Consider the following 27,390-nt stretch of genomic DNA (forward strand, 5'->3'; position numbering starts at 1 on the left):
TTGTAGGAAAGGTCTATACATAAGGAACAAAATGTGGTTTGCCTGGTTCATGAGGGGGCTCCTGTTTGGGAAAAACATAGCGAGGTGAAAGAATAAAATGGATTCCCTCTATCTCTCCATTTAGAGGGCTGTAGACAAGCTGCTGCTTTTGGGTGTAAAAAACAGATGCCTCACCTGCCCCTGAAGACAGTAGCAGTTAAAAATAAGCCAAGTTCAGGCATAGCCATAAACACAACTTTTATTAGAGTATGTAAAGTGGTTGTAAACCCAAAAATATATATTAAAAAAACCTGCAAGACAAAGCCATAATGAGCTAGTATGACTAGCTCATTATGCTTAACTTGAAGCTGTCTTCTCTCCAGAAGGTTACTTCCAGGTATTGCCACTAATTGGCTGGAGCAGCAATGGCATCACTTGGCTCAGAAGCTGTCAAAGCCAGCATTGCACCTTAGACAACAGTGCATTCTTTGTGGCAAATATCTCCTAAACTGTGTAGGTTTAGGAGATATTGCAAACTACAGGTAAGCCTTAATCTAGGCTTACCTGTAGGTAAAATAAAGTGTCTATAACCACTTTAAGTGGTAAAGCTTATTTGGCTGTACTGTGGATCACATGAGTGCGGTTCTGCACTCCTGTGATCCATTTTCAACATGGCAGGCTAAAGCCTGCCAACATCGGAGCCAGTCGAGGCTTGGACCAGATTATGAAAATGAAGTTGGGAATCCGTACATGCCTGGACTGGCACCCAGCCTCTCAGCAAGAAGCTGAGAGCTGACTGCCCCTTTCATGGCCCAGTGAGGAGGTTGGCAGGGCAGACAGTGGTCACCGCTCTCTGCTTAAGGAGAACTATGCAATTGGCAGTGTTTACTTGCTTGGGACTAATGCAGCATCCACCTGTAAAACCCCATTCTCAAATTTAAAGGAGACAGATCATGTGATATATACTTTTTTTTTTTTTTTTTTAATTGGGTAAGGCAAAGAACTGATTCTGCACGTATATGTGCACATTTGGAGGAATTCATGAAGTTTTTTTTCATGGTCTCTCATTAGGACTTGTCTCAGGGTGTGGTACCAGGGGTAGGTGCTTGTGACTGTCAGATGGGTATATGAATCAGTGGCCACTACTGCCTCGGTGCTCTTCCTACCTGGACAATGTGCCTCACACTGACAGCTGTACAGATGAGTTTTGTGCTAGGGCTGCGTGAGTGAATAGGACTAGTGCCCCTCTAAGTTTGACTAATACATGGTGGCTCATTTTGCTGCTGTGAATTATCAAAGTAAAGTGGACCTGATGCTTAACCAAGCTCTGACCATCAAGTAATTTCCCTAAGATGGGCATTGCCATATTTGTAATGACAAAACTTGTATCCCTGCCCCTTGTTTTAGTTCATCTCCCAGCTGCTATTTAAACTGCCTGGGACATGTGATTGCCAGTGCTGTGAAGCATACAGCTTGTCATTTCCTAATCTGAGAACTGGTTATAATGCCTGTCTCTATGGTACAAGATTTGTTTTATTCCCTTTGTGTGCTTGGAGGTGGTGATTCTGCAGATTCATTATGGCAAATGCCTCTTTGCAATCTTTTGAGTGCACATGTCATTCAGTAACATGGTGGTTAACATCATTTCAATGCTTGTATCATACGTCTCATGGTGTATATAATTGGTAGCTTCAATTGAGAGTTCTTTGCAATCTTAACTAGCAGTAGTTCAGTTATGGGCAGGAACTCCTGGGATATTGATCTGGTCAGTAGGGGGAGGTTTTTAATCAGTTTCAGCTGTTAACTGAAATAACAGGTGCACTAGATGGGCAACAATGAGATGAACTCAAACAGGAATGTTGTACAGGTGGTGTCTAACTCCCCCCCCCCCCCCCCCCCCATTTATTTTCTAACTTTTTCACTAGTGTTGCATTTGGCTAGGGTCAGTGTCACTTGGACCCTATAAAGGTTGCACAGGCATTCCAACTCTAGGATGGCACATCAATGTCACTGTCAGAAGGTTTGCTGTGTCTCCCAGCAGTTTTAAGAGTGGAGGAGATTCCAGGAGACAGGCAGTTGCTCTAGGAGAGCTGGACACGGCCATATAAGGTCTTTAACCCATCAGCAGGACTGGTATCTGCTTGCTCCTTTTGTGCAAGGATGAGCACTGCCAGAGCCCTGCAAAATGACCTCCAGCAGGCCACTGGTGTAAATGTCTCTGACCAAATAATCAAACAGACTTCACGGGGGTGGCCTAAGGGCCTGATGTCCTCTAGTGTGCTCAATGCTGGACACTGGAGCTCAATTGCCATTTTCCATTGAACACCAGAATTGGCAGGTCTGCAACTGGTGCCCCATGCTTTTCACAGATGAGAGCAGGTTCACCCTGAGCATATGTGACAGGGTCTGGAGAAGCCAGAGAACTTCAGTTTGGTGATGGTCTGGGGAGGCATATCCATGGATGCACAGACCTCTACAGGCTACACAATGGCACCCTGACTACTATTGGGGTGAAATCCTTGGACTCATTGTCAGACCCTACACTGGTGCAGTGGGTCCTGGGTTTCCACAATGCCTGCCCTTATGGGGTGAGAGTATGCAATCAGTTCCTGGAGGATGAAGACATTGATACCATTGAATGGCCCCCACACTCATCTGACCTAAATCCAAAAACACCTCTGAGACATGTTTCGGTCCATCCAGGTTGCACCGCAGTCTGTTCAGGAGCTCAGTGGTGCCAGGACACTATCTGTCGTCTCATTAAGAGCATGCCCTGATGTTGTCAGGAATGCATACAAACACTTGGAGGTCATACAAACTACTGAAGAGCATTTTGAGTTTCAGCAAATTGTACTAGCTTGCTGCCAAATTTTTTTTTTACTTTGATTTTTGGGATGTCTTTGAATTCAGCCCTCTGTAGGTGGATAATTTTCATTTCCATCAAAGGATGTGCCATCCTTTCATTCCTAACACATTACCCAGTCCATATCAGTATAGATATCCAGCATTAGATTTTTGCCCCGTTGAGATCTGATGTTTTCAAAGTGTTCCTTGAATTGTTTTGAGCAGTGTGTTTTTAAGGAAGCATGTGGAATAGCACATGTTTCCTGTACTTAGAACTGTATCTGCACAAAGTGTCATTTCTGAAAGAAAAAAAAAAGTAATTTAAAAATCACTTGCGGCTATAATGAATTGTCGGCTCCCAGCAATTCAGAGAGAAATCATAAAAAAAAAGCATGGTGTCCCCCCAAATTCAACTACCAGGCCCTTCAGGTCTGGTATGGATATTAAGGGGAACCCCACCATCAATTAAAAAAAAAAAAAAGTGTGGTTCCTTCAGGTCTGGTGTGGATTTTAAGGGGAACTGCAGCCCCATTACCAATTCACATAAGGGGGGGGCAGGATCTGGGGGTCCTCTTTGTTAAAGGGCCCTTCCAGATTCTGATAAGCCCGCAGACCCCCACAACCACCGGGCAAGGGTTGTGGGGATGAGGCCCTTTTCCCTATCAACATGGAGACATCCTCCCCATGTTGAGGGCATGTGGCCTGGTAAAGTTCAGGAGGGGGGGTGGCAGCTCTCTGTCCCCCCTCTTTTCTGCAGCTGGCCAGGTTACGTGCTTGGATAAGGGGGTCTGGTGTGGATTTTTGGGGGGAACTCCACGCCATTTTTTTTTAAATTTGGGGTGGAGTTCCCCTTAATATCCATACCAGACCTGAAGGGCCTGGTAATTGATTTTGGGGGGACCCCACGCTTTTTTTTTTTTTTTTGTCTATGAATGAATCCTCTGAATTGCCGGGAGCCGACAAGTCATTATAGCCGCAAGTCAGTTTTAAATTACTTTGTTTCTTTCAGAAATGACACTGTGCAGAGACAGTTCTAAGTATGAGAAACATGCGGTATTTCACATGCTTTACATCCCCCCCCCCCCCAGATATGAAATTTAAAGGAATATTTCACTTTTATTGTTTCACTTTAAGCATTATTAAATTCACTGCTCCCAAAAAAAACAGTTTTTAAAACTTTTTTGCATGAATACATGTCCCCTGGGGCAGGACCCAGGTCCCCAAACACTTTTTAGGACAATAACTTTTACATTAGCCTTTAAAATTAGCACTTTAGATTTCAAACGTTTGAGTCGCATAGACTTTAACAGGGTTCTAGAGTTCACATGAACGTTTGGGATGTTCGCAGATTCTAGTGCGAACCAAACAGGGGGGTGTTTGGCTCATCCCTACTATAGACACGCATGATCTAACCTATCTAGCCTTGTTAAAAAAAAAAAAAAAAAAAAAATTGTAAATATTTCTGCAGATGATCTAACCTGATACCATGATGAGCTGTTAGCCATGGCTTCGTTGTTGAGGTAGATGCAGAGGACACACAACAGAGAGTTGTCAATGGGCCTTCCAGCATGACAGTGATTTAGAGCACACAGCAAAAATGACCACAGTGCTTGAAGGAGACAAGGGTGAATGTCCTTGCATGGCCCGATCAAAGTCCAGACTTAAAGGGTCACTAAAGGAATTTTTTTTTTAGCTAAATAGCTTCCTTTACCTTACTGCAGTCTTGGTCTCATGTCCTCATTGTTTGTTTTTGCTCTGATGTTGCTGCAATACCTCTCTGTTCTGGACACTTCCTGGTTGTCTGTTTCCTGATAACCACAGTGCTGGGAGATTTCTCACTGTGGTCACTAATCAAGGAGGTGTGATTAATGTGTGTCTAAAACCCTTCAAAACCAATCCAGTTTTGTTTTAGAAACCATCACTGCCCTCTATTGGCTCTCTGGCTCTACATCAGAGAACCAGGAAACAACAGCAAAAACGAAACTAAAAATTGTAGGTACATTATATGATTGGTTTTTATCTATTTTTAATCGTTTTTAAAAGGAATCAGTTAACTATTATGTCTCTATACCCTGTAAACAGTCATTTCAGCTAAAACATTTTTTTCCTTTAGTGACCCTTTAAACCCCATAAAAAAATCTGTGGAATGACTTGAAGACTGCAGTCCGCAGTCACCATCAGATTTACCCAAACTTGAGCAGTTCTGCAAAGAAGAGTGGGTCAAATTTTGCAAAGTTAGAGACATATCCCAACAGACTAAAGGCGGTCATTAAAGCAAAAAAGGTGGTTCAACAAAATACTGACACAAGGGGGCAATCCTTTTTCCTGACATGTAGGTGTTATATCTTTTACTTGGATGTTATAAATTCAGCCGGATAGAACGGTCTTAATTTCAGGCTGCAACAATAAAAAGTGATTTTAAAGGGGGTGATTATTTTCTTTCCCCACTGTAAGTTTATTATCAGAGCTGCTTGATAAAGTACACCTGTTGTGAGAGAAACATGGAGACGTCCACTGCTGACCTCTCCTGAGAATGCCAATTACCTGGCTGTCACACTGACCCTACTTCTTCAATGTGTTAAAGTGGAGGTTCACCCTCAAAAAAAATTCTGACATCACACGGAGTCGAGCCATCCTACCCACAGAATGCCGGTGTTTTTTTTTTTTCTCAGCACATACCTCGTTATCACGATTTTCACCCCCCGGCAATCCCGCAGGACTGGGCGTTCCCAAGCACTGCCTGTGATTGACAGGCTTCAGAACGGCGCATACTGCACGTCACAGGTTGCCGACAGAACCCGAACGTCGGTGCGCAGGCGCCGTATAGAGCCGCACCGACGTTCAGGTTTTTTCGGCAACCTGTGACGCGCAGTATGCGCCATCCGGAAGCCTGTCAATCACAGGCAGTGCTTGGGAACGCCCAGTCCCGCGGGATTGCCGGGGGGTGAAAATCGTGATAACGAGGTATGTGCTGAGAAAAAAAAAAAACACCGGCATTCTGTCGGTAGGATGGCTCGACTCCATGTGATGTCAGAATTTTTTTTGAGGGTGAACCTCCACTTTAAGTCACTGACCCAGAAAAAGCATGCATAAAAAGGGACTTCTGGCCTTTTGAACTGTCCTAATTGGTATACAGGTACTCCTCACTTAACGGCCAGATCATTAAACAAATTGGTTGTTAATTTTAAGCATTCTTAACTACTGTACTGTATTGTGAAAAAAGGTCTAAAAACAAAACTTGTTTTAATTTGCATAAGTAAAGAACACAAATTAAAATACTGTACAATACAATGATGCGCAGCGTGTTTTGGTGGGGAGAGCTGGTCGAAAGTCTGAGCAGTCGTTAAATGAGGAATATCTGTATCACCTCGGGTCAGCAACAAAGTTTTAAAGATTAAAAAGGCAAAACTTTTTTTTATATTTTTAATAGAGTAATGGAGGGTTATAACCCCCCTGTAAGGTTTATATTTTCCATCTGTGTCCTATTGGGGAGATTTTACTTCCTGTCCAAAAGCTATAAACAGGAAGTATGAGAAAATCTGTCTAAAGTGAATCCACCAGAACTAGTGTGCCACTTGGAAGATATTCTTACTTTTCCTGTTCTGGGGACAGCCCAAAATTTGGGATTTTCTTTTACTTTCAGGGATAATGGTAAACATAAAAAATAGAGAGGGTTAATCCACTTAACAGGGCACAAACTGCAAAAGAAACCTGGCAGCAGGGCTGGACTACATAGCTGTTGAAGTCAGAGGCAAGGACTGTCTGAACCCGGGTCCCACCGCGATCCATGAATAATGACGAGCGGTGAGATCCAGGCATACCGTATATACTCGAGTATAAGCCAAGGCACCTAATTTTATCACAAAAAAAAAAAGGGAAAACTTATTGACTCGAGTATAAGCCCAGGGTGTCCATGTGCATGCCTCACTGTGTCCATGACTAGACTTATGTTTAACATGGGAGTATATAGAAGGGGTGCCCGGCTTTGAAAAATCGAAGCTTCCCGGCCGTAGGTCCCCCGGACAACAAACTTTGCACACTTTTGGAGTGGGGCTACATGTGTGCCAAGTTTGGGGTCCAGGGAACCTATGGCCGGCCGGTACCGGGTCCCCAAAGTCCGGGAGATCAGGCGCAAAAAGGTGAATCGAGTATCAGCCAAAAGGGGGCATTTTCAGCACCAAAAAATGTGCTGAAAAACTCAGCTTATACTGGAGTATATACGGTACCTGCTAAACCTTGTGATATTCATACTTTTAAAGTGGTTGTAACCCCACATTTTTGACTTTAGCCTACAGGTAAGCCTATAATAAGGCTTACCTGTAGGTATAAAGAATATCTCCTAAACCTGTTTAGGAGATATTCCCCTCGCAATGCGGCGCATGCGCAGGGGGGATCCTCGGCTGAAGGGCCGGCACGCCGGAATGAAATCTCCCGCGCGCATGTCCTCATCGCCGCTCCAGCCAATCACAGCGCTGGAGCGGCGATACCTGGAAGACACGCTCAGCTCGGCGTGAACCAGGTAAGTTCCCTACACCACGTTCCGAGGTAAGTATTTCCTAATGAGCTAATATGCGGTGCATACTAGCTCATTATGGCTTTTGCCTTGCAGGTGTAAACAAAAATGTGTATGCGGGTTTACAACCGCTTTAAGTTTGATTTTCTTGTAAGTGTACATCTGGACGGGGGGATTAATTTAATAAATTGTTCTACAGTATCACGCTATGTGTACCCCTCTTTTTTACCGAGTAATATCCAGATAGACTGGTGATCCCGCAGCTCCAGTAAGGATTTCTATACAGGCATGGATTGATCACCTGTCTGGTGAGTGTGATACCATAAGGGAGAGGACTCACTGGGTGCGGTGAAGGGATCCAAGGATCTATTCAGATGCGTTTTTGACCCACATTTGATGGACTTTATCAATTAACCACTTTAGATTAAATAAGGACACATTGGGTGTATATTTACAGCCCATACAGCGCTGCTAATGTTGTAGAATATTCTATATAGCGATTTTCGAGCATATTGGTTTTAAGGTATTCTAATCCATCTCCACTCCAAAACTATAAAAAAAAAAGTTTTGCCTTTAGTTATATTTTATAGTTAGTAGGTCAGCTGAAGTTGATCTTTGGACTAATTTTTTAAAGAGATAAAAAGATAAAATCAGTTTAGCACCTGTTCCAAGTACATTGAAAACCATTTATTTCTGCCAAGATGCTTGATCTCTAGCACATCTCACAGCTGTGTGCTTGGTTTGATCTATAAAATTTTCTTCAGTAAAAACTGTACAAAAAATAGTAAAAAAAAAAAAATCGATATATCACAGTCTAGTGATATACTGCCTGGTCCACAAAAACTCCACAAAGCACAAATTACAAGTCTGTATGTTCAGGTTCCCTCGTGGAAGGCGCTCCTGCCTTGTCTTCCTGCTGCCTTGAATCCTCATATCTGATACTGGCGAATGCTACTTCGTCTGCTAACTGCTCCAGTGACGGCCGGCCCACAATGAGATTTCGCAGCGAAATGCCTGTCATCAGGAAACTAAGCCAGATAAAAATGCATAAAAAATGTTAATATCAATTTTAGCAGTATAACAAAATATCTACAAAATCCTAATAATGATGTTATTGTAAATTACAATTCTCAGCTACATTTCATACTTAAAGCGGTGGTTCCCCCTGAAACAAATTTCTAACAATACATTCGTAAGACCCGTTACACTGCGGGTAGGCTGGCTTTTGTTTTTTAGTACATACCTCGATCTCGCCGTTTCGTCCCTTGGCGGTGGGCGTTCCTAGTTGATTGACGTTTCTCCGACGGGCGCATACTGCGCGTCACGACTTTCCGACAGAAGCCGAACGTCATTGCGCAGGCGCCGTATAGAGTCGGCTCTATACGGAGCCTGCGCAGCGACGTTCGGCTTCTTTCGGAAAGTCGTGATGTCACGTATGTGCCCGTCGGAGAAACGTCAATCAACTAGGAACGCCCACCGCCAAGGGACGAAACGGCGAGATCGAGGTATGTACTAAAAAACAAAAGCCAGCCTACCTGCAGTGTAACGGGTCTTACGAATGTATTGTTAGAAATTTGTTTTAGGGGGAACCACCGCTTTAAAGTGCATGCCTATGATCAAATTTTTATTTTTTTCACTGGCACACTCGTTTATTTTTATTTTTTTCTAGCCTACTTCTATTAATCTGAATGATCTTGACATTTGTAAGCTTAGTTTGTGAAGATTTCCTAGAATTTATTTTCTATGCCCTGTGCATAGGCACTGCTGTGGCACACATTTCACAGAGCCTGCCTTCTAAACTACTGAGGTGAGGAGCTTCAGGTGGTGGAGTCAGTACAGGAATCACTGCTTGCAGGCAGCAAGGTACTATTTGGTATGTAATCCTTAGAAACGGAGTAAACAACAGAGGAGAAGATGCCAAACATGCAGGCCTTACAGAACAATACAAAAATCTCCTGCGCTCTGTTTTTTTGCCAAAGGGTAATGTAGCCAATCCTAAGGCAAGGTCTAGAGTCTTGCAGCCCTCCTCAGAACCATGGGCGTTCATGTAACTAAGAAAAAGAGAAAAAAAGAGGGGAGGGCGCACCGACCTAGTGCATTACCATAAAAAGTTTTATTGAATAAATAAAAGCAAAAAAAGTCCTACTCACAAGGAGAGCTTTAAAAGCAGCTTATCAGACAATCAGACCGGTCTCTTGGTTCCTGCCAACAAGACCTGATGATGCCGAGGATCCAATGGTACACCAACGGCGGAACGGCTAATGTTTCTGGGGCGCACCCCTTTCTTCAGAGCCTGGAAGGTCAGAAACCAAGAGACCGGTCTGATTGTCTAATAAGCTGTTTTCAAAGCTCTCCTTGTGAGTAGGACTTTTTTGCTTTTATTTATTCAATAAAACTTTTTATGGTAATGCGCTGGGTCGGTGCACCCTCCCCTCTTTTTCCCTCTTAAGCATGCAGGGAATCCAGAAAGTTGTGGAAAGAGATGACCAGCACACAGGCAGAACTCACAACATGAAAGAGGATTTTTCAAGTAATCTTATATACAACTGTCAAAAATAGTTATTGTTTGTATTGTTCTAACAATGATGGTTTTATAAAATGAAAAAAAGTGTATGCTAGGACTAAAGATTTGCTTTAGGGCTGGTTGTGGTAGGTGTTCAGTACACTAAAGATCCCCACTGCACTAAGCAATCTTACTGTATGCAAGATGTTAAAGGGTCACTAAAGGAATTTTTTTTTAGCTAAATAGCTTCCTTTACCTTACTGCAGTACAGGTTTCATGTCCTCATTGTTCGTTTTTGCTTTGATGTTGCTGTAATTCCTCTCTGTTCTGGACACTTCCTGGTTGTCTGTTTCCTGATCACCACAGTACTGGGAGATTTCTCACTGTGGTGACTAATCAAGGAGGTGTGTCTAAAACCCCTCGGCACCAATCCAGTTTCGTTTTGCAAAACCTTCCCTGCCCTCTATTGGCTCTGTACATCAGAGAACCAGGAAACAACAGCAAAAACTAAACTGAACTGTAGGTACATTATATGATTGTTTTTTATCTATTTTTAATCATTTTTAAAAGGAATCAGTTAACTATTATGTCTCTATGTCTCTGTAAACAGTCATTTCAGCAAAAATTATTTTTTCCTTTAGTGACCCTTTAAGTATCAGAAGAGTTTTTTAAGTGCCATCTTTCTTACATGGGTAACTGATGGTAAGGGTGTAAGGAATCCATGACCGGTGTCTTTCACCGGTGACAGAGGCCACTGTACAATGGCCAGTACCATAAGCCCACTGGGAGTTCAACCATTGGAGGACTTGAAGAATCTGTAACGATTGACCCATGGTCACGTGGCACGTTTGGCCCAAGACCTCAAAGGTCTGAACAAATGGCCAAAAAAAACGGTAACTTGGATAACTGAGCTAGATGGAGTAAAGGAGGCTTTAAAGCGGATGTGCCATTAAAAAAAAATATTAAAAGCAGGCAGGTACAAATACTGCAGCTGCTGACTTTTAATATTAGGACACTTACCTGTCCTGGAGTCCAGCGCCGTCCGCAGCAGAGGATGAGCGATCGCTCGTCTCTCTGCTGCTCCCCCCTCCATCCACGCTGAGGGAACCAGGAAGTGATGCGCTCCGGCTTCACTACCCGGTTCCCTACGGCGCATGCGCGAGTCGCGCTGCGCCCGCCGATTGGCTCACACGCTGTGTGCTGGGAGCCGAGTGTTCCCAGCACACAACGGGGGACAGACGGGAAGTTGGGAAAAACCCGTCTTTTGCCCGAGACGTGTGGCCGGAAGTGGGTGCAAATACCTGTCTTTAGACAGGTATCTGCACCCCCCTCCCCCTGAAAGGTGTCAAATGTGACACCGGAGGGGGGGCGGGTTCCGATCAGCGCGAGTTTCACTTTAGGGTGGAGCTCCGCTTTAAGGACATCCTCCAACCTCGTGTCCACAGAGTCCTTAAGGATCTGGAACTCCCCAATTGGAATTGTCAGAGATTTGTTGAGGCAAGAAATAGTTCCATCTACTACTACTACTACTACTACTACTACTACTATCAGGTTGACTGGAAATGCCTTAGTTGTTCTTTGCAGTGTGTCTGGACGGCACTTGATCAAAATGTTATATTCAGTTGCGTACAGAAAACAGGAAATCACTACCGGAGGGGGCCTAGCATATACAGCACATGCATTAGTCCATCCAAGTCTAGATATATGTGCCAGGGCTGCTGCTGCAACATAATGAACCAGCAAAGAGGAAGTGTGTTGTAATAAACTGTACCTGCATAGGGAGAAAGTGCTGCATGGCACTCCATGGCTACACCACACTTTTGAATTACTGTGGGACAGACTGCTCCCAACCTAGGGAATCGCACTGCCCCCCCTGCTGTGCAATAAAGGCAGGGGCCTAAGATCCAGGGACAACTTCTAAAAGGTAAGGAGGGGATCCCAGTTGAGCCAGTTCCAGAGAGGGACCCCCATGTGAGGGAAGGGCCTCAGTCCCAAACTCACTACACCCCACAGCTCCGGGTGCTACATCCTAAGGAAAGACATCAACTCCCTGCTTCGGGAGGGCATACCTCCTCTTTGGAGGGGGTCTTCGGGGACAGGGCTCCACCAGATGGGTGGGCCTTAAGGGCTAACTGCTTCTTGCTGTAAAAAGGGGTCAACACCAAATCTAGTGTCCAGTGCCTGCAGAAATGTTGCAGGCTGTGTCTTCCATGCAGTGGGATCTGGGTACAGTCCTGAGAGATGCTGATCTGAAAGCTCAAGAAAGTAGCCAGAGTGGCATAGCCAGGATTCAAGGCAGATCCTCTTTAGGCAAAATATGTAAGCAAAAAAACAGAAAACAGCTCTTGGTAGAGAGGCCATCCTTCACCCAATGACACTAGCAAAAAAACTTGGGATTTCTGGGTGTGTGAGGGGTTATATGGGATGTCCAAAGTTTTGGTCACCAGTTTCCAATCACCTGGGGGTGGCTACATAAATCCCATTGTCTATGACAATGGAGCACGAAGTCCTGTACTGTATGCATATTTGGTCATCTTTGTCTCCCTGGGATATTTCTTTCACTTCCTGTCCCAAAGACACAACATGAACTTCTGCGATTTGTCACTGAAACATCACCATTGTAAGATTTTCCTTAATTTCTTTACTCGTGACAACGATAAAACTTTGCATTTCTCAGCATCTTTTCTTTTTTTCTTCTGGTGACCATGGTTAGCAATAGAGAGGGCGACAACCATCCCTTCCCCCAGAGGGACACGGATATCAATAAAAACCTGACTGGAGTTTTAACACTTCCACAATTTTAAATTTTTAAACATTGAACGGTAAGGAATCCTTAGCCGAAGAACGAGAGGCATGAATCTAAGGCCCCATACACGCTATGAGACTTTCTGCAGACATTTGTCTTCATATTTAACAAACCCATGTAGTGCAAGGGCCTGCATGATTGCATACAAATTGAAAGTCATACCTCATATTATATGGTTTTGGTAAATCTGAAGACAAAAATCTGCAGAAAATCTCATGGTGTGTATGGGGTCTTAGTCACACTGCCAAGAACATTTTCCTGATTACGGTCAGAATTGAGGAAGAGATCTGGGTGAACATTCACACAAGGCTTCCAATTAGCCATAGGAGGATGACCTAGCTACTGTTGATCAGGTCCCAAGAAGGTCTCCAGACGTACTTTTCCTACTACAGTAGATACCTGCAGCAGGATCCAAGTGCGTTTTGCCTATTGACAATCCAGAGGATCTTGGCAATGGACAATTCCTTCCAAGCAGGAGATAAGGAGCACCCAGTTGCAAAATCCAAAACAAGTAAGGGAAGGGAGTTACCGCTCCAGGTGGATATGTTCAAAAGACCAGTGTCCTCTCAGGAAATGAAGGGTGCTGGCAATGCACAAGGCAATTAGTAGAAGAGAAAATATGAACAGCCGCACTCCAAAAACCTTGATGGTTGTCTTTATTTTAAAAGGATAGATGCACTACAAATTACAGCAAAAAATACAGGGATGAGCAGATGACGCATTTCGCAACTAGTGCTTAGTCATACCCAAAGACCAAGACTGATTAAGCACTAGTTGATAGTGCGAAACGCATCAGAGCTCATCCCTGTATTTTTTGCTGTGATTTGTAGTGCATCTATTCTTTTAAAATAAAGACAACCATCAAGGTTTTTGGAGTGCGGCTATCCATATTTTCTCTTCTACCAGTTGCAAAATCCACCCATTCCAGGTGGAGACTACCAGATTAGTAGAGCAAGATTGAGGTTCCAGGTCTCCAAGGCAAAACAATGAGATCAAAAGTAGCACTCTCGGCATCCTCCAGCATAGAGACCAGGCCACTTGAACTGTCAGAAGGAGAACTTCCATACCTTCCCTCCAGGGGAAAGTCCTACGACACTTAAGTGATGTCCTGTGGAGACCATGTTGGGAGACTGATTTACTATGGAATCCCTTGAGGAGGAATGGACTGTTTGTTCTGCAGGACCAGATTTAAGCCTCAGGTATGGAGAAATCACTGCAATTGGGGACCCCATTAACCTTTAGAGACCAATGTGTCCTGATTTTTTTTTTTTTAAATGATGCCTGTAAATACTTGATCTTTGCTCTTTTATGGCCCGTCACCTAACCTCTTGCTGCTGTTGTATTTCTCCAATCTACAGATGGAGGGTGACCGTTGTGACCAACCAGAAGAGATCAAAGATAAAAGGTATTTCCAGGCTTTATTTAAAAAAAACATTTCACATAGTGTAGGAGAGATTAGTAGGACAGAGGAGCTGGCTGTAATTGTTCTTTACTTTAACTGACAGCTACTAATGGTGGCAGGAGGGGGCTGAGAGGGGGAGAGATACACACAGGAGATGACAGCAGGGAGGGAGAGAGGAGAGCTGCGGATGATGGAGGCATGTAACCTGACTACGGTAATCAGGGCTCAGCAGCCACGGTTACCGTGGTCATCTGTCAGTCAGAGGGGACACAGAAACTGGCTCAGCCAAGTTTTTTACAGCTTAGAAAGGGACAGGTTAGACAGCACTGTGCTAATTAATCTGCTATAAGCAAGTGCTTAGGAAATGCCAATCTGGGTATCTGCTATACAAAAGAACAGCATAAGCAGCAGTGTAATAAGGAATCCCGATTAAAGGCTCTGAAGAAAAATGCCAAAGAGTTATGCGGGTTAGTAAAAAAAAATTTGATTAGACTTTAGTTCCGTAGACCTGAAGGAAAGGTTTTGTAACCTCTTAAGGCATTAACAAAAAATTGCGGTATGCTGGTAAATTAGGGATTATATGCTGGCCTACAATTGTTCTGTTTTCCAGTGTCCCAACCTCCTGTAGGTGGCAGTTTAACCCAAATCCCTGTGTTCCTCAATGGACAAGAAAGAAATGTTTTAGGCAACATCACCAGACACTGAGCACAGTTGGAAAGTTACCAGCTCTACACTGAAACTCCGTTAAGCTACATTACTGAATGTAAATATAACATTCCTCTTGGCCTGGGAATGGGACTTCGTTTAGTCTTCACTCAAAAAAAATAAAAAAAAAGGAAGGAGGGAGCCCTCTCCTCAAAAAATAAATAAATAAATTGTGATATAAATCTGCTATGTTATCAGACAGAGGAAGTTAGTATTTTTCAGCATTCCTTAACAAGAAAGTACAGTGTATTCATTGTATGCATATTTTGCATTATTATTTTTACCCCAAAGTTATTTTTGATATTATCTTTACATGTTTAAGCTTCCATACTTTTATGATTTCAATAAAAATAGAGACATGTAGTTTAGTCACTAGAGATCTGTCAGTGGCATCTCTTTGCCTGTGCTTAAAGTCCAACTCAGGGTTAATTTTTTGTCCCCCAGGCAGTACAATTTCTTCTTATTCCTTGCAAGATGTTCTGTTTTTTGGGTTTAACTAATGCCCAACGTCACTCAACCTGAAAGACTGAGGCTGCATTCACACCTGAGCGTCTTCAGCTTGTAAAAAGCTTAGGCCCAAGCCCGCCTTCGGAGATGAGGGCATGGGGTAATCCAGGGCTTAAGCTCTCCTGTTCCAAGCCGACAAGATGTCTTGTTGTAAAGGTCTGGAATGGACCTGGTGTAAGGAACTGCCTCGAAGGAAAACACCATCCTTCCCAGAAGACTCATATAGAGCTGAATTGGGTTGCCTGGTTCCCCTTTCCTGACGCACCCGATCTGTCAGGGAACAGATCTTTACGGGTGGCAAAAATACCCTTGAACCTTGAACCGTAACTAGGATCCAGACCTAAGCTGGTCTCAAGGCTGACTTTTCAGGATTTATGACCCAGTCCAGGTTTTCTAAATACCACACTGCAGGTGACGCTGATCTAGGGCCTGTAGTAAGTGATCTCTGAGCAAGAGGTCGTCCAAGTATCCGAGCACCAAGATTCCCTGGGCACTTAAAAGACCCAGTACAGATGTTAGGACCGTTGTAAACACCCAAGGTGCTGTAGCAAGCCCGAAGGGCAGTGCCACAAACTGGAAATTACATTCCTCTACTGCGAATCGCAGGAACGTCTGATGAGGTTGAAAGATAGGTACATGTAAATACGCATCCTTGACATATGGAGGCTAGAAAGTCTCCCATCTGCAGCAAGGATACTACCGAGTAGAGTGATTCCATCCGAAAGGACTGGATTAATAGATACTGGTGCAGGGATCTTAGAGCCAAAATGGGCCTTATGTCCCCATTTGGTTTTTGAACCATGAACAGGTTCGAATAAAACCCGTGCCCCTTTCGGATACAGAAACCTGTATAATCACTCCCTGATGCACTAAATCATCTAGTGCCTGAAACAATAAGTGTCTTTTTGGAGGATCCAAAGGAATAATGGATCTTTTGGAGGAGGAGGAAACCCCCCCCAATCCCAGCTTGTAACCACGGGATACTGTTGAGATAACCCACTAGTCCTGAGCCTCTGTTCTACAAATGTATGCAAAGTCAAACAGCCTTCCCTCCACTTGATAGAGTCGGGGGGGCCTCAAAAGGAGGGCTTGGTGCCTGGTTTAGAAGAGTTTTGGACCCAGGGTTTCTTCTGGCCCTGGGGCTTGCCCCTGGCTCTAGTGCCCTGTTGGCGGGGGAACTGCCATGACGCTGAGACATCTGAAGAAGCGGTCCCAGAGGTTTTAAACGAGGGACGCCTAGTCCCTTTCTTCACGAGAAGTAGAGAGCTCTTCCCTTCGGAAATCTTTGAGATATATTTGTCAAAATCATCACCAAACAAGCGCTCCCAATGGAGGGGGAACCCTGCCAACAACTTCTTGCAGGAAAGCTTGGCTGACGAGTTCTTAAGCCACAGAAGTCTGCGCATGTGTACAGACAGGAGAGCCAAATGAGACTTACTGTATGGAATCCTTCAAGACATCTACAGCAAAACACAGTGCTCGAGGTACATCTGTTCTACCTTCAGCAGGATCATCCTCCTGGTTATGCCTGTCAGGTCGTCCGACCTGATCCTTCAAGGACTTGGCAGACTCCTATTGCTGCAACAGCGGGCTGAATAGCTGAACTGGCCAAAGAAAAGGAAGCCCTTAATTGTGATTCCAGTTTCTTGTCAACAGGGTCCTTCAAGTCCTGTGCATTATCCAATGGACAAGTTAAGTTCTTGTTTAAGGAAGAGACTGCAACTTCTATCACTGGCGTGCTCCATTTCTTAACAAACTTTTCCTCCATGGGATACAAAAGGGAAAACCTCTTAGGAGGAATGAAATATCTGTCAGGATGTTCCCAATCAGCATACACCGCCTGTTTCAACAGTGGGTGCAAGGGGAAAGCATGTGAAGCCTGAGGAGACCTCAGGAAACCCAAAGAGGACCAGGAAGACTCATAAACCTCAGCAGTAGGTAACTTAAAGGCAGACCAAACCATTTCGGTAAGAGTCTGGATCAAAAGCCTCTGCGACTGAGAGGCCCAGATTCCTCAGAAGCAGACTCATCAACCTGGCCCGCCACAGAATCCTTAGCATTTAGCTCTTCCACTTCATCAACCCATTCCTGCTCCAAGTTAGAAGGATCGGGGAGGGGGGATCTGTCATGCTTCTTGCCACCCTACGAGATGGAGGCAATCATGCCAGCAATCCTGTCCTCTAACCCAGCTAGAGTTGAGGACAGATCCCTGGTGACAAAGGTTGAAGCAGCAGCGCTGGCAGTAGGCACAATACCAGACATTCCTTCGCCATCCTCAGAGCTACAGCACGGGTGCAGCTCTGTGTGCACACAACGTTCTGTGTGGCAAGCTTCATGCGCCATGGCCACCAACACAGCTGCAAACTCACGTGCGCAATGGCGACCATCATGCACAATGGCGACCCCCTGTGCACAGACCATCCATAAGAAAGCAGCCAAGACAACCAGACAAGGTACTTCTACACAAAAACCAGCAGCAGCTAGCCCAAACTCACCCTGCGGTCACCGCCACACAGTTCTCCAGCCTCTAGCTTGTTTGACAGATTGTTCCAACACACGGGGAATCCCACAATAATTAAATAAGAGGGTTTACAGCACCCTGCAGGAATGCCTTAGCCCTGTAGTGTCCAGTGTCCAAAGGTCGCGTTACAGGCAAAACCTTGCAGGATCCTTGCGTCTTCTTGCATATAAGCTTTTCTACAAATGGATCCAATCGGTCAATCCCTTGATTAATTTAAGAACCATTTTGGGACTCGAGACCTGGAGCTCGAACAAACATGCCCATCCACCTTGCAGACACTGGTAAAAAAAAAAAAAAACTACGGCTATTACTGATTAAAATTTTCGTGTTCGATTAATCAATTTTTTTTTAATCAACTAATTTTGATTAATTATAAACGCACATACATATCCAACTACTTTTAGCTGATCTCCTTGCAGGCTGATTCCCAGTGCAGCTATCAACCACTGGAAAATGGATAGCAGGATACAAAAAACAAAAGGCAGCGCTTGATGGTAATAGCATTAAAACTTTTATAGTCTTCAAGTAGGTAACAAAATAAATATTGCACTGGAGATAAAATCGACGTAGCTACATAAACTGTAAAAGTGGTGCGAGTAATACCAAACGGTACCAAAAGCAGTCATAAAAACATGTAGCCAAGTATGATACTGGTATAAAAATGAGTACAAGGATACCACTGCTGAATCCAGATGAGAAGGGGTTAACATCAGTCCGTCGGCATGTAGATGTCCCGTGAAGGGAACTATCACAACTCCTAGTGAATGGCTGTAGAATCCCAGGTTGATAGAGGGAAGTGATAGAGGGAAGTGTAACAGCCCTTGCGTCTGGCAGATAGTGAGGTCCCACTGGCATGCAGATATGAAGGCACAGCAAAGGAGCCCTTCAGATGGACACGGCAAGCCCCGCCGGTGTCCGTGACCTCACCGGATCGCCGACGGAACTCCCTAAAGCTGACGGAGAGACGAGTGCCGATCAAAAATATGAACGATTACCGTATTTATCGGCGTATACCGCGCACTTTTTTGCCCTGAAAATCAGGGCAAAATCGTAGGTGCGCGGTATACGCCGATACCCGCTTTCCCGCGCCGAGTTTTGAATACTGCGCCGACATATACCGAGCGCAGTACACTCGGGCAGTCTCAGCTCCTTTCGCACTCACGTCCTGGACGTACAGGACGTCAGCGCGGGTAGCCGAGCATTGCCGACAATATACGAGTGTACTGCGCTCTGTATATGTCGGCGCAGTATTCAAACTTGGCGCGGGAAACTAGCGGGGAGGACACCGCAGAAGGACGCCGGACCCGCCGAAGAGGACACCCGACCCGCCGAAGAGGACACCCGACCCGCCGAAGAGGACACCCGACCCGCCGAAGACGGACCCGCCGAAGACGGACCCGCCGAAGAGGACACCCGAAGCCGCAGAAGGATGCCGGACCCGACAAGGCCGCCGATGGACACCGCGCAAGACACCAAAACTGTAAGTACAAAAAAAAACAAAAAAACTTTTTTCCCACAGGATTGGGGGCCACTTGAGGGGTGCGCGGTATACGCTGGAGCGCGTTATACCGCAATAAATACGGTAATTGAGGAATTAATAGTTAATTTCCACAGCCCTAAAAAAAAACTGAAGTACTTCATGTATGGGAGGGGCTATCTAGGGGCAGAATTCCTGTCTAAGACTTTGGACTACCAGTGTCCATTCACCTAGAGATGGCGTATAACCCAGTAAGTAATGAATATTAGCCTAACACTGTGTCCCATGATGTATGATATAGAAAACACACATAGTAGTTAATATGTTCCTAAAACACAGAGGATAAACGTATATGATAGATGTGACTTTACAACCACTTTACTAAAGGGGAATTCTCAATCAAAGAAAGAAGGAAGGGGCGGGGAGGAGATCTGCTTCACACAGACTACCAAAATGACAGAGGGGCAGGGGGAGGTGCACAGATGCCGAATACGCAGCAGGATGACAAAGGGATGTAAACTGAACACGCTATCATGGATCGGCAGCCATGATTAGTGTGGTCAGTTAACACAGGAACATGCAAGATCAACCAGGTATTGTACAACATGGAAAGGGATAAATTTCACTACAAAAGCACAATGCAATATATCGTGCCTTAAATGGGACAGGAGCATTTTTTTCTTTAGGGTTACAAACACTTTAACATAAAAACACTCAATTCCAAGGACTTACCTGCGACGAAGAATATAATACTTCTTATTGAAAAACCTCTCAAATCTTTCTACGATGGTTGCATTGCGCCTGCGCTCTGCTTCCTGAATTCGCTTCTGTCTACGCAGGTATGTGAGAACCAGAGGGTCTGTAACATTGACTCCATCTAATGTCCCTGAGAGAAGCGGCTGAAGTTCTGGTGGCAGGGGTGCACTCTCTAGATGGCAAAGAAAGCAAGCACACATGACAAAAGCAGGGGTTATCGGTTAACTCATCAAATGGCTTTTATTCTGCACAAAAAAAGTAATGTTGGTTAAAACAATTGAAATATGAAAACTGAAAATAAAAATGTGCCACTTGAGCAATTGCTTCCTGGTAAACTATGCAAAAACAAATAATGGAATATCTACATACTTATACAATATATATATATATATATATATATATATATTACACACATATATATATATATATATATATATATATATATATATATATATATATATATATATATATATATATATATATATATATATATATATATATATATATATATATATATATACACATACACACACACAGTGGATCCTCGGATTACAAGCTTTATCCGTTCCAGGAGAATGCTCGTAATCCAAAGTACTCGCATATCAAAGCGAGTTTCCCCATTGAAGTCAACGAAAACAAAAATTATTTGTTCCCGCATTGACTTCAATGGCATGCAATACCGCATGCAGCCTTTGGTGGGGGCGTCAGAGAGCCTCGGAAATGTCCGGAAAGGCCCAAGGACAGCTCGCCTGACCTCGGCAAACCTTGGAAAGGCTCGGGAACAGAGTATTTCCGTGTCTTTGCGAACGGCGATGATCACCTGGAATCGGCTCCGGCGCTCCCTCACCTCAAGCCCAACGCAGTACTGCACACCACTTTGGCCTGAATCCTGCTCGTTTTGCGAGATAACACTCACAAACCGAGTTAGGATTTTAAAAATACATTGCTCGTATTGCGAAACGCTTGTTAACCGCATTACTCACAATCCGAGGTTCCACTGTATGCATGTATGTGTGTATATATAATATATATATATATATATATATATATATATATATATATATATATATATATATATATATGTATACACACACACACATACACACACACAGAATCTCACAAAAGTGAGTCCCTCACATTTTTGTAAATGTTTTATTATTGGATTGGAATTGGTGTCTTTTACATCAGATGTTGTTGGAAAGGAGAATGTTGTTACGTTTAATCTTGGACAGCTCCTTTCACCCACTCCACAATACGCTGGTCAATCTGTGGAGTACCATCAGTGACAGATTTTTACACCCACAATGCCTCACAGAGCAACACAGGAAATCATTTTTGCCAGCGACGATCAAGATATAGAATTTTTTTCTGTAAGGGCTGAAGGTGAAGATTTAATTCTCGTTTATGTTTAGAATTTTGTGTTGTTTTTATATAGCCAGATTCACGTAGACGTGCCTAACGTTAGGCAGGCGTAGCGTATCTCATATACGCTACGCCGCTGTAAGTTAGAGAGGCAAGTGCTGTATTCACAAAGCACTTGCGTCCTAAGTCACGGCGGCGTAGCGTAAATGTGCCGGCGTAAGCGCGCCTAATTCAAATTGGGAAGAGGTGGGCGTGTTTTATGTTAATAAGGCATGACCCCACGTAATTGACGTTTTGATCGTACGGCGCATGCACGTTCGTAGACATAACCCAGTGCGCATGCTCCAAATTACACCGCAAAGACTCATTGGTTTCGACGTGAACGTAAATTACAGCCAGCCCCATTCACGGACTTACGCAAACGACGTAAAAAATTAACGCGGTTCCGACGTCCATACTTAACATTGGCTGCGCCATCTTTTTGGTGGATTATCTTTACGCCTGAAAACGCCTTACGTAAACGGTGTATCTTTACTGCGACGGGCAAGCGTACGTTCGTGAATAGGCGTATCTCGCTGATTTACGCATTCTAGGCGTAAATCAGCATACACGCCCCTAGCGGCCAGCGTAAAATAGTCAGCTAAGATACGACAGCGCAGGCGGTCGTATCTTAGCAACATTTAAGCGTATCTCAATTTGAGAATACGCTTAAATATACGACGGCGCAGATTCGGAGTTACGACGGCGTATCTACTGATACGCCGGCGTAACTCTACCTGAATCTGGCTAATAGTATGTTGGTATTGTGCTGGTGTGGTGTTAGAGAAAGTGGTGTATTCTTTGTATTTGGTAGTTTGCCTGTTATTTTGACCTGTGTTATTTATTCTATGTCGTATTTTAATTGTATGGATGTTTTATTTGTAGTGTAGTTTTAATTTTGGTGTTAATGGCTGTTATTGTGTTGTGTTTGTTTTTTGCATCTTGTTTTGTTTTGGGTTGTCTTTGTTAAGTATGTCTGTGTCGTTACAAATTTACTTTGGGATTGATAAAGTAGTGTGTGTGTGTGTGTGTGTGTGTGTATGTGTATGTGTATGTGTATGTGTATGTGTATGTGTATGTGTATGTGTATGTGTATATATATATATATATATATATATATATATATATATATATATATATATATATATATATATATATATATATATATATATATATATATATATAAAAATAACACACACATGCATACATACACACATATGATATTACAACTTATCAGTACAATCCCTCGATGTGGTGGCTGCATTGTTTGTTTGTTTTTTCCTGTCCCTCTCTCTTCTACTCTATTTATGGAGGAAGCCATGGCTGCCACTCAGGCTGGACTTCAAACTCCTCTGCCTTTTTTAATCTTAAATACATAGGCAGGGTGGTGGTTGTGGGAGGGATGATGGGATTGGTAGTTTACACAAAGAAAAAAAAAAGAGAACACGGTTTGTGCTTACAGAAGTGACCAGGGGATAGCATTTCAGGCAAGATCAACATGTACTGACCAACTGTACTTGCTGGAAATGTTCTTAACCTCAAAAAGAAAACGAACGCAACGACCATAAAATGCATTGGTCATCAACCCTGTCCTCAGAGCCCACTAACAGGCCAGATTTTATGTATTACCTTGGGGAGATGCAGACTAGAATACTGCAATCACCAAGCAACAAATGATATGACCTGTGATGTATTTCAGTTATCTTGCAAACCTGGCCTGTTAGTGGGCCCTGAGGACAGGGTTGATGACCACTGATATAAAAGGACTGGTAAGGTGCAGTAGGGTTTAGTTCCGCTTTATATCCCCTTTGATGTGGCACTGCAGACCGGGCACATTCCTCAAGTGCTGAAGTTTTGGAGTTGCTTTGACGCAGTTGTCTAGCCGTTACAATTTCGCCCCAGGTCAAAGTCACTAAAATCCTTACACGTGACCATTTTTTTATGCTTTCAACACATCAACTTCAGGCACCACATGTTCACTTACCACCTAATATAGCCCATCCATTTTTGGGTGCCATGGTCACAAGATGATCAATCTTATTCACTTTACCTCTGCGTAAAAATGATGGGAGGAGTTATATGGAGGGAACCTGTCTTCAATTGGTTGTGCCAGTGTCCAATCACTGCTGGTGACCCTTAACCCATTATGTAAAGATAAAGGTTCTGTGTCCCGTGGTGTACGATAAAGAAAATACCGTTGTTATATTCTTTGGCCCAGATTCTCGTAGAATGGCGTAAAACTCGGTGGGCGTAACGTATCTGATTTACGTTACGCCACCGCAAGTTTTACAGGCAAGTGCTTTATTCACAAAGAACTTGCCTGTAAAGTTGCGGCGGCGTAGCGTAAATCACCCGGCGCAAGCCCGCCTAATTCAAATTAGCAGGGTAGGGGGCGTGGAGCATTTAAATTAAGCGTTATCCCGCACCGAACGTAATGCACATGCGCCGTCCTGAAAATATCCCAGGGTGCATTGCTCCAAATGACGTTGCAAGGACGTCATTGGTTTCGGCGTGAACGTAAATGGCGTCCAGCCCCATTCACGGACGACTTACGCAAACAACGTCAATTATTAAATTTCGACGCGGGAACGACGGCCATACTTAACATTGGTTGCCCCTCATATAGCAGGGGCAACTTTACGCAACGCAAACCTAACGTAAACGTTGTAACTTCACTGCGTCGACCGCGCGTACGTTCGGGAATTCGCGTATCTAGCTAATTTGCATAGTCGACGGGGAAAACGACGGAGGCAACACCTAGCGGCGAAAAAAAAAAATTGCATTTAAGATCCGACTGCGTAACCTGTCGGATCTAATAGATATCTATGCGTAACTGATTCTAAGAATCAGTCGCATAGATACGATGGCCCAGATTAGGACTTACGACGGCGTACATGGCGTTGCGCCGTCGTAAGCCCTTTGAGAATCTGGGCCTTAATCTCTCTTGCCAAGTGTAATTTGCTGTTTTCTGTAGCAGACAGGTTTTAAAACAAACCTACCTCTGCCCTTTTCTCTGGTACTACCAGTACCACTTTGCCCTCCCCATGCAGCACCTGAAACCTGAATGGTCAAGCCCCAGAGTTCACAGATAAGGTTAGGAATATAATTACGTTTTGTTTTTTTCCTTCTAATGGGCCAACGGCAAATGGATCCAATCCTTTTAACCCCTTCATTACTCACCACTGCCATTTTCCACCTTCTCCTTTAGCTCCTGCAGGCGGGTGAGATTCTTCTCTAGGATCACAGCTGTGGTGTTCACATACAGATACATGTAACATGAGGGGCCCGAAGACACCGTGAACACTTTGTGGTATTCCCCACCTGGCAGCTGAAACACAGGGATATGATATTTGACATCCGGGTAGAAAAAAGTCAAGATTTTTCAAAACAGGACTAATATCCACAGTTATTTCCTAATAAATATCATTATGATGCATTTGTTGCAGGTAATGAATGCTCAATGTATGGTCCATCATTTAAATTTCACTTGTTGCGTTTAACTCCTACTAAACGGAAGGTGAACTAACCCTTTAGGCCTGTAAGGGCAGACATCCTTAAAAAAAAAAAAAACGCACGTATGGGTTTGTTTTTTAAATAACAAACATGTTATACTTACCTCCGCTGTGCAGCTCGTTTTGCACAGAGAAGCCCCGATCTTGGGGTCACTCGGTGGCTGTCTCGGCTCCTCCCCGCATCAGTTAACCCCCCTGGAAAGTACCCTCTCAAGGGGGTTACCTTGTGGGCGTGCTCCGGAGTCCTGTATTCAGCATCCATAGCCGCCGACTACTGGACTCAGCCCCGACCTCGCGTCATTGGAGTTGATTGACAGCAGCGCGAGCCAATGGCTGCACTGCTATCAATGTATCCAATGAAGAGAGGGGCAAAGAAGAGGCAAGCGCGTTCTCAACACGGGACTTTCAAGGGCTCGGGTAAGTAGCAGAGTTTTTTTCACCTTAATGCATAGGATGCACTAAGGTGAAAAAACATGAAGGTTTACAACCCCTTTAAGCCCACTTGATGCCCCAAAGACTGAAATCAATATCAAAAACTTTTTATAAAAATGGGGAAACAAATGGCAAAGTGGCATTATGAAAAGCAATCAAAAGGGGTTGTAAAGGTTCGTTTTTTATTTTCTTAAGCTAGTTCATTGTTAATTCACTTACCTTTTCCTTCGATTTCCCTTCTAAATGTTTTTTTTATTTGTTCCGAATTTCTCACTTCCTGCTCCTCCTCAGTAAACTTGCCCCCATAATCCGAGCAGTTCTGGCCTGGGGTTAGTCAGCCAGAACAGCTTACTGAGGAGGAACAGGAAGTGAGAAATTCAGACAAAGAAAAAGAAAAAAAACATTTAGAAGGGAAATGGAAGGTAAAGGTTAGTGAACCAACAATGCACTAGCTTAACCACTTGCCGACCATGGACGTTGTACAACGTCCTTGGCTTTGTGGGGCTATATCTGAATGATGCCTGCAGCTACAGGCATCATTCAGATATCAGCATTTTCAGTCGGCGATTCCCTACACCATAAGAATGATCATAGCGGCTGTTCCGCCGCTTGATCGTTCTACGGGTGGCGAGGGTGGATGTCCCTCCGGCCGCCCTCCAGTGCTTCTACCAACTCACCTGTGCGATCGGTGAGTCGGTGACAGGATCTGCCGGGCCCGGATGTTGAGCATAGAGATTTCCGGCAAACCAGATGGTCGCCGAGCTCTCCATCATTGTCGGAGGCCGGGCGCGATGTTATGACGTCAGGCCCGGCCTCTGCATTCCAAAAAACGGCACCGCTTCGGCTGTGATTTTTTTTTTTTTTTAGTCTTCCAAACCTAGAGGTGAGATGTGGGGTCTTATTAACCCCATATCTCACTGTAAAGCAGTCCTGTCATGCCATATTCCTATTACAAGGGATGTTTACATTCCTTGTAATAGGAATAAAAGTGGTCAACATTTTTATTTTTTTAAAGTGTCAAACTATTTCTTTTAAAAGTACAATTAACAATAAAAAAGTTTTTTTTTAAAGTGTCCGTCCCTGTGTGCTCGCACGCAGAAGCGAACGCATACATAAGTCCCGCCCACATCTGAAAACAGTGTTCAAACCACACATGTGAGGTGTTGCCGCGAACATTAGAGCGAGAGCAATAATTCTAGCCATATACCACCTCTGTAACTAAAAACATGTAACCAACCAGTACAAAAAAATTAAGCGTCGCCTATGGGGATTTTTAAGTACCGAAGTTTGGCACCATTCCACGAGCGTGTGCAATTTTGAAGCGTGAAATGTTAGGTATCTATTTACTCGGCGCAACATAATCTTTCACATTATGTAAAAAAAATTGGGCTAACTTTTTTTTTTTAAAGCATGACATTTTTCCAAAAATAAGCGTTTACAAAATTTTGGCGCAAATACCGTGCAAGATAAAAAGTTGCAATGACTGCCATTGTATTCTCTAGGGTCTCTGCTAAAAAAAATTTTTGGGGTTCTATGTAATTTTCTAGCAAAAAAATTATGATTTTTACACGTAGGAGTGAAGTGGTTGTTAAGTTGTTAAAGGAACCTATTTAGAAAATAAAAAACTAACCTTTACAACCCCTTTAAATACAAATAGACAGACAGAGTGGGTGAATCCTATGCTTTTAAATGTCTTGATGGGTAGGTATGGGGACCCTTCTGGTCTCCCTGGCTTTAGTATTATTGTCTTCATGGGTATTACCTGCATTCGGTCTCCCTCCTTCAGCGTGATGTTTTTGGCGTCCTTCACAATCTCAACACTGACCTCCCCCTGCAGCACATGTATGCTGGTGTTGCTTAAATCCTCATGCAGGTAATTCTCCAAGAAAAGGCCTAGGAAAAATATAAAGGGAAAATAAAACACAGATAAGGAGTAGAGAGGAGAAGAACAAAGAATTGGAACAATACAGACGTAGACTGAAGGTGAAAAGAAAAAGAGGTACAGAAAGGTCAAAGTCAATACAATAATAAA

The 27,390-nt window shown here is 43.8% G+C and overlaps 1 protein-coding gene across 1 annotated transcript in view; it reads right to left on the reverse strand.

Moving 5' to 3' along the window:
• Window positions 1-7,990: 7,990 nt before the first annotated feature.
• The window catches only part of GGCX (gamma-glutamyl carboxylase), a 68,303-nt gene continuing 48,903 nt past the window's right edge, over window positions 7,991-27,390 (reverse strand). The window contains exons 12-15 of the mRNA XM_040345966.1: window positions 27,121-27,251; window positions 24,595-24,742; window positions 19,990-20,185; window positions 7,991-8,364 (exon numbers count right to left, since the gene is read on the reverse strand). Coding sequence (XP_040201900.1) covers window positions 8,196-8,364; window positions 19,990-20,185; window positions 24,595-24,742; window positions 27,121-27,251 — 644 coding nt within the window. The 3' untranslated portion in view covers window positions 7,991-8,195. The remainder of the gene's footprint in view (window positions 8,365-19,989; window positions 20,186-24,594; window positions 24,743-27,120; window positions 27,252-27,390) is intronic.

Source organism: Rana temporaria, chromosome 3, assembly GCF_905171775.1.
Source record: "Rana temporaria chromosome 3, aRanTem1.1, whole genome shotgun sequence".
In the NCBI taxonomy this organism is placed as follows: Eukaryota; Metazoa; Chordata; class Amphibia; order Anura; family Ranidae; genus Rana; species Rana temporaria.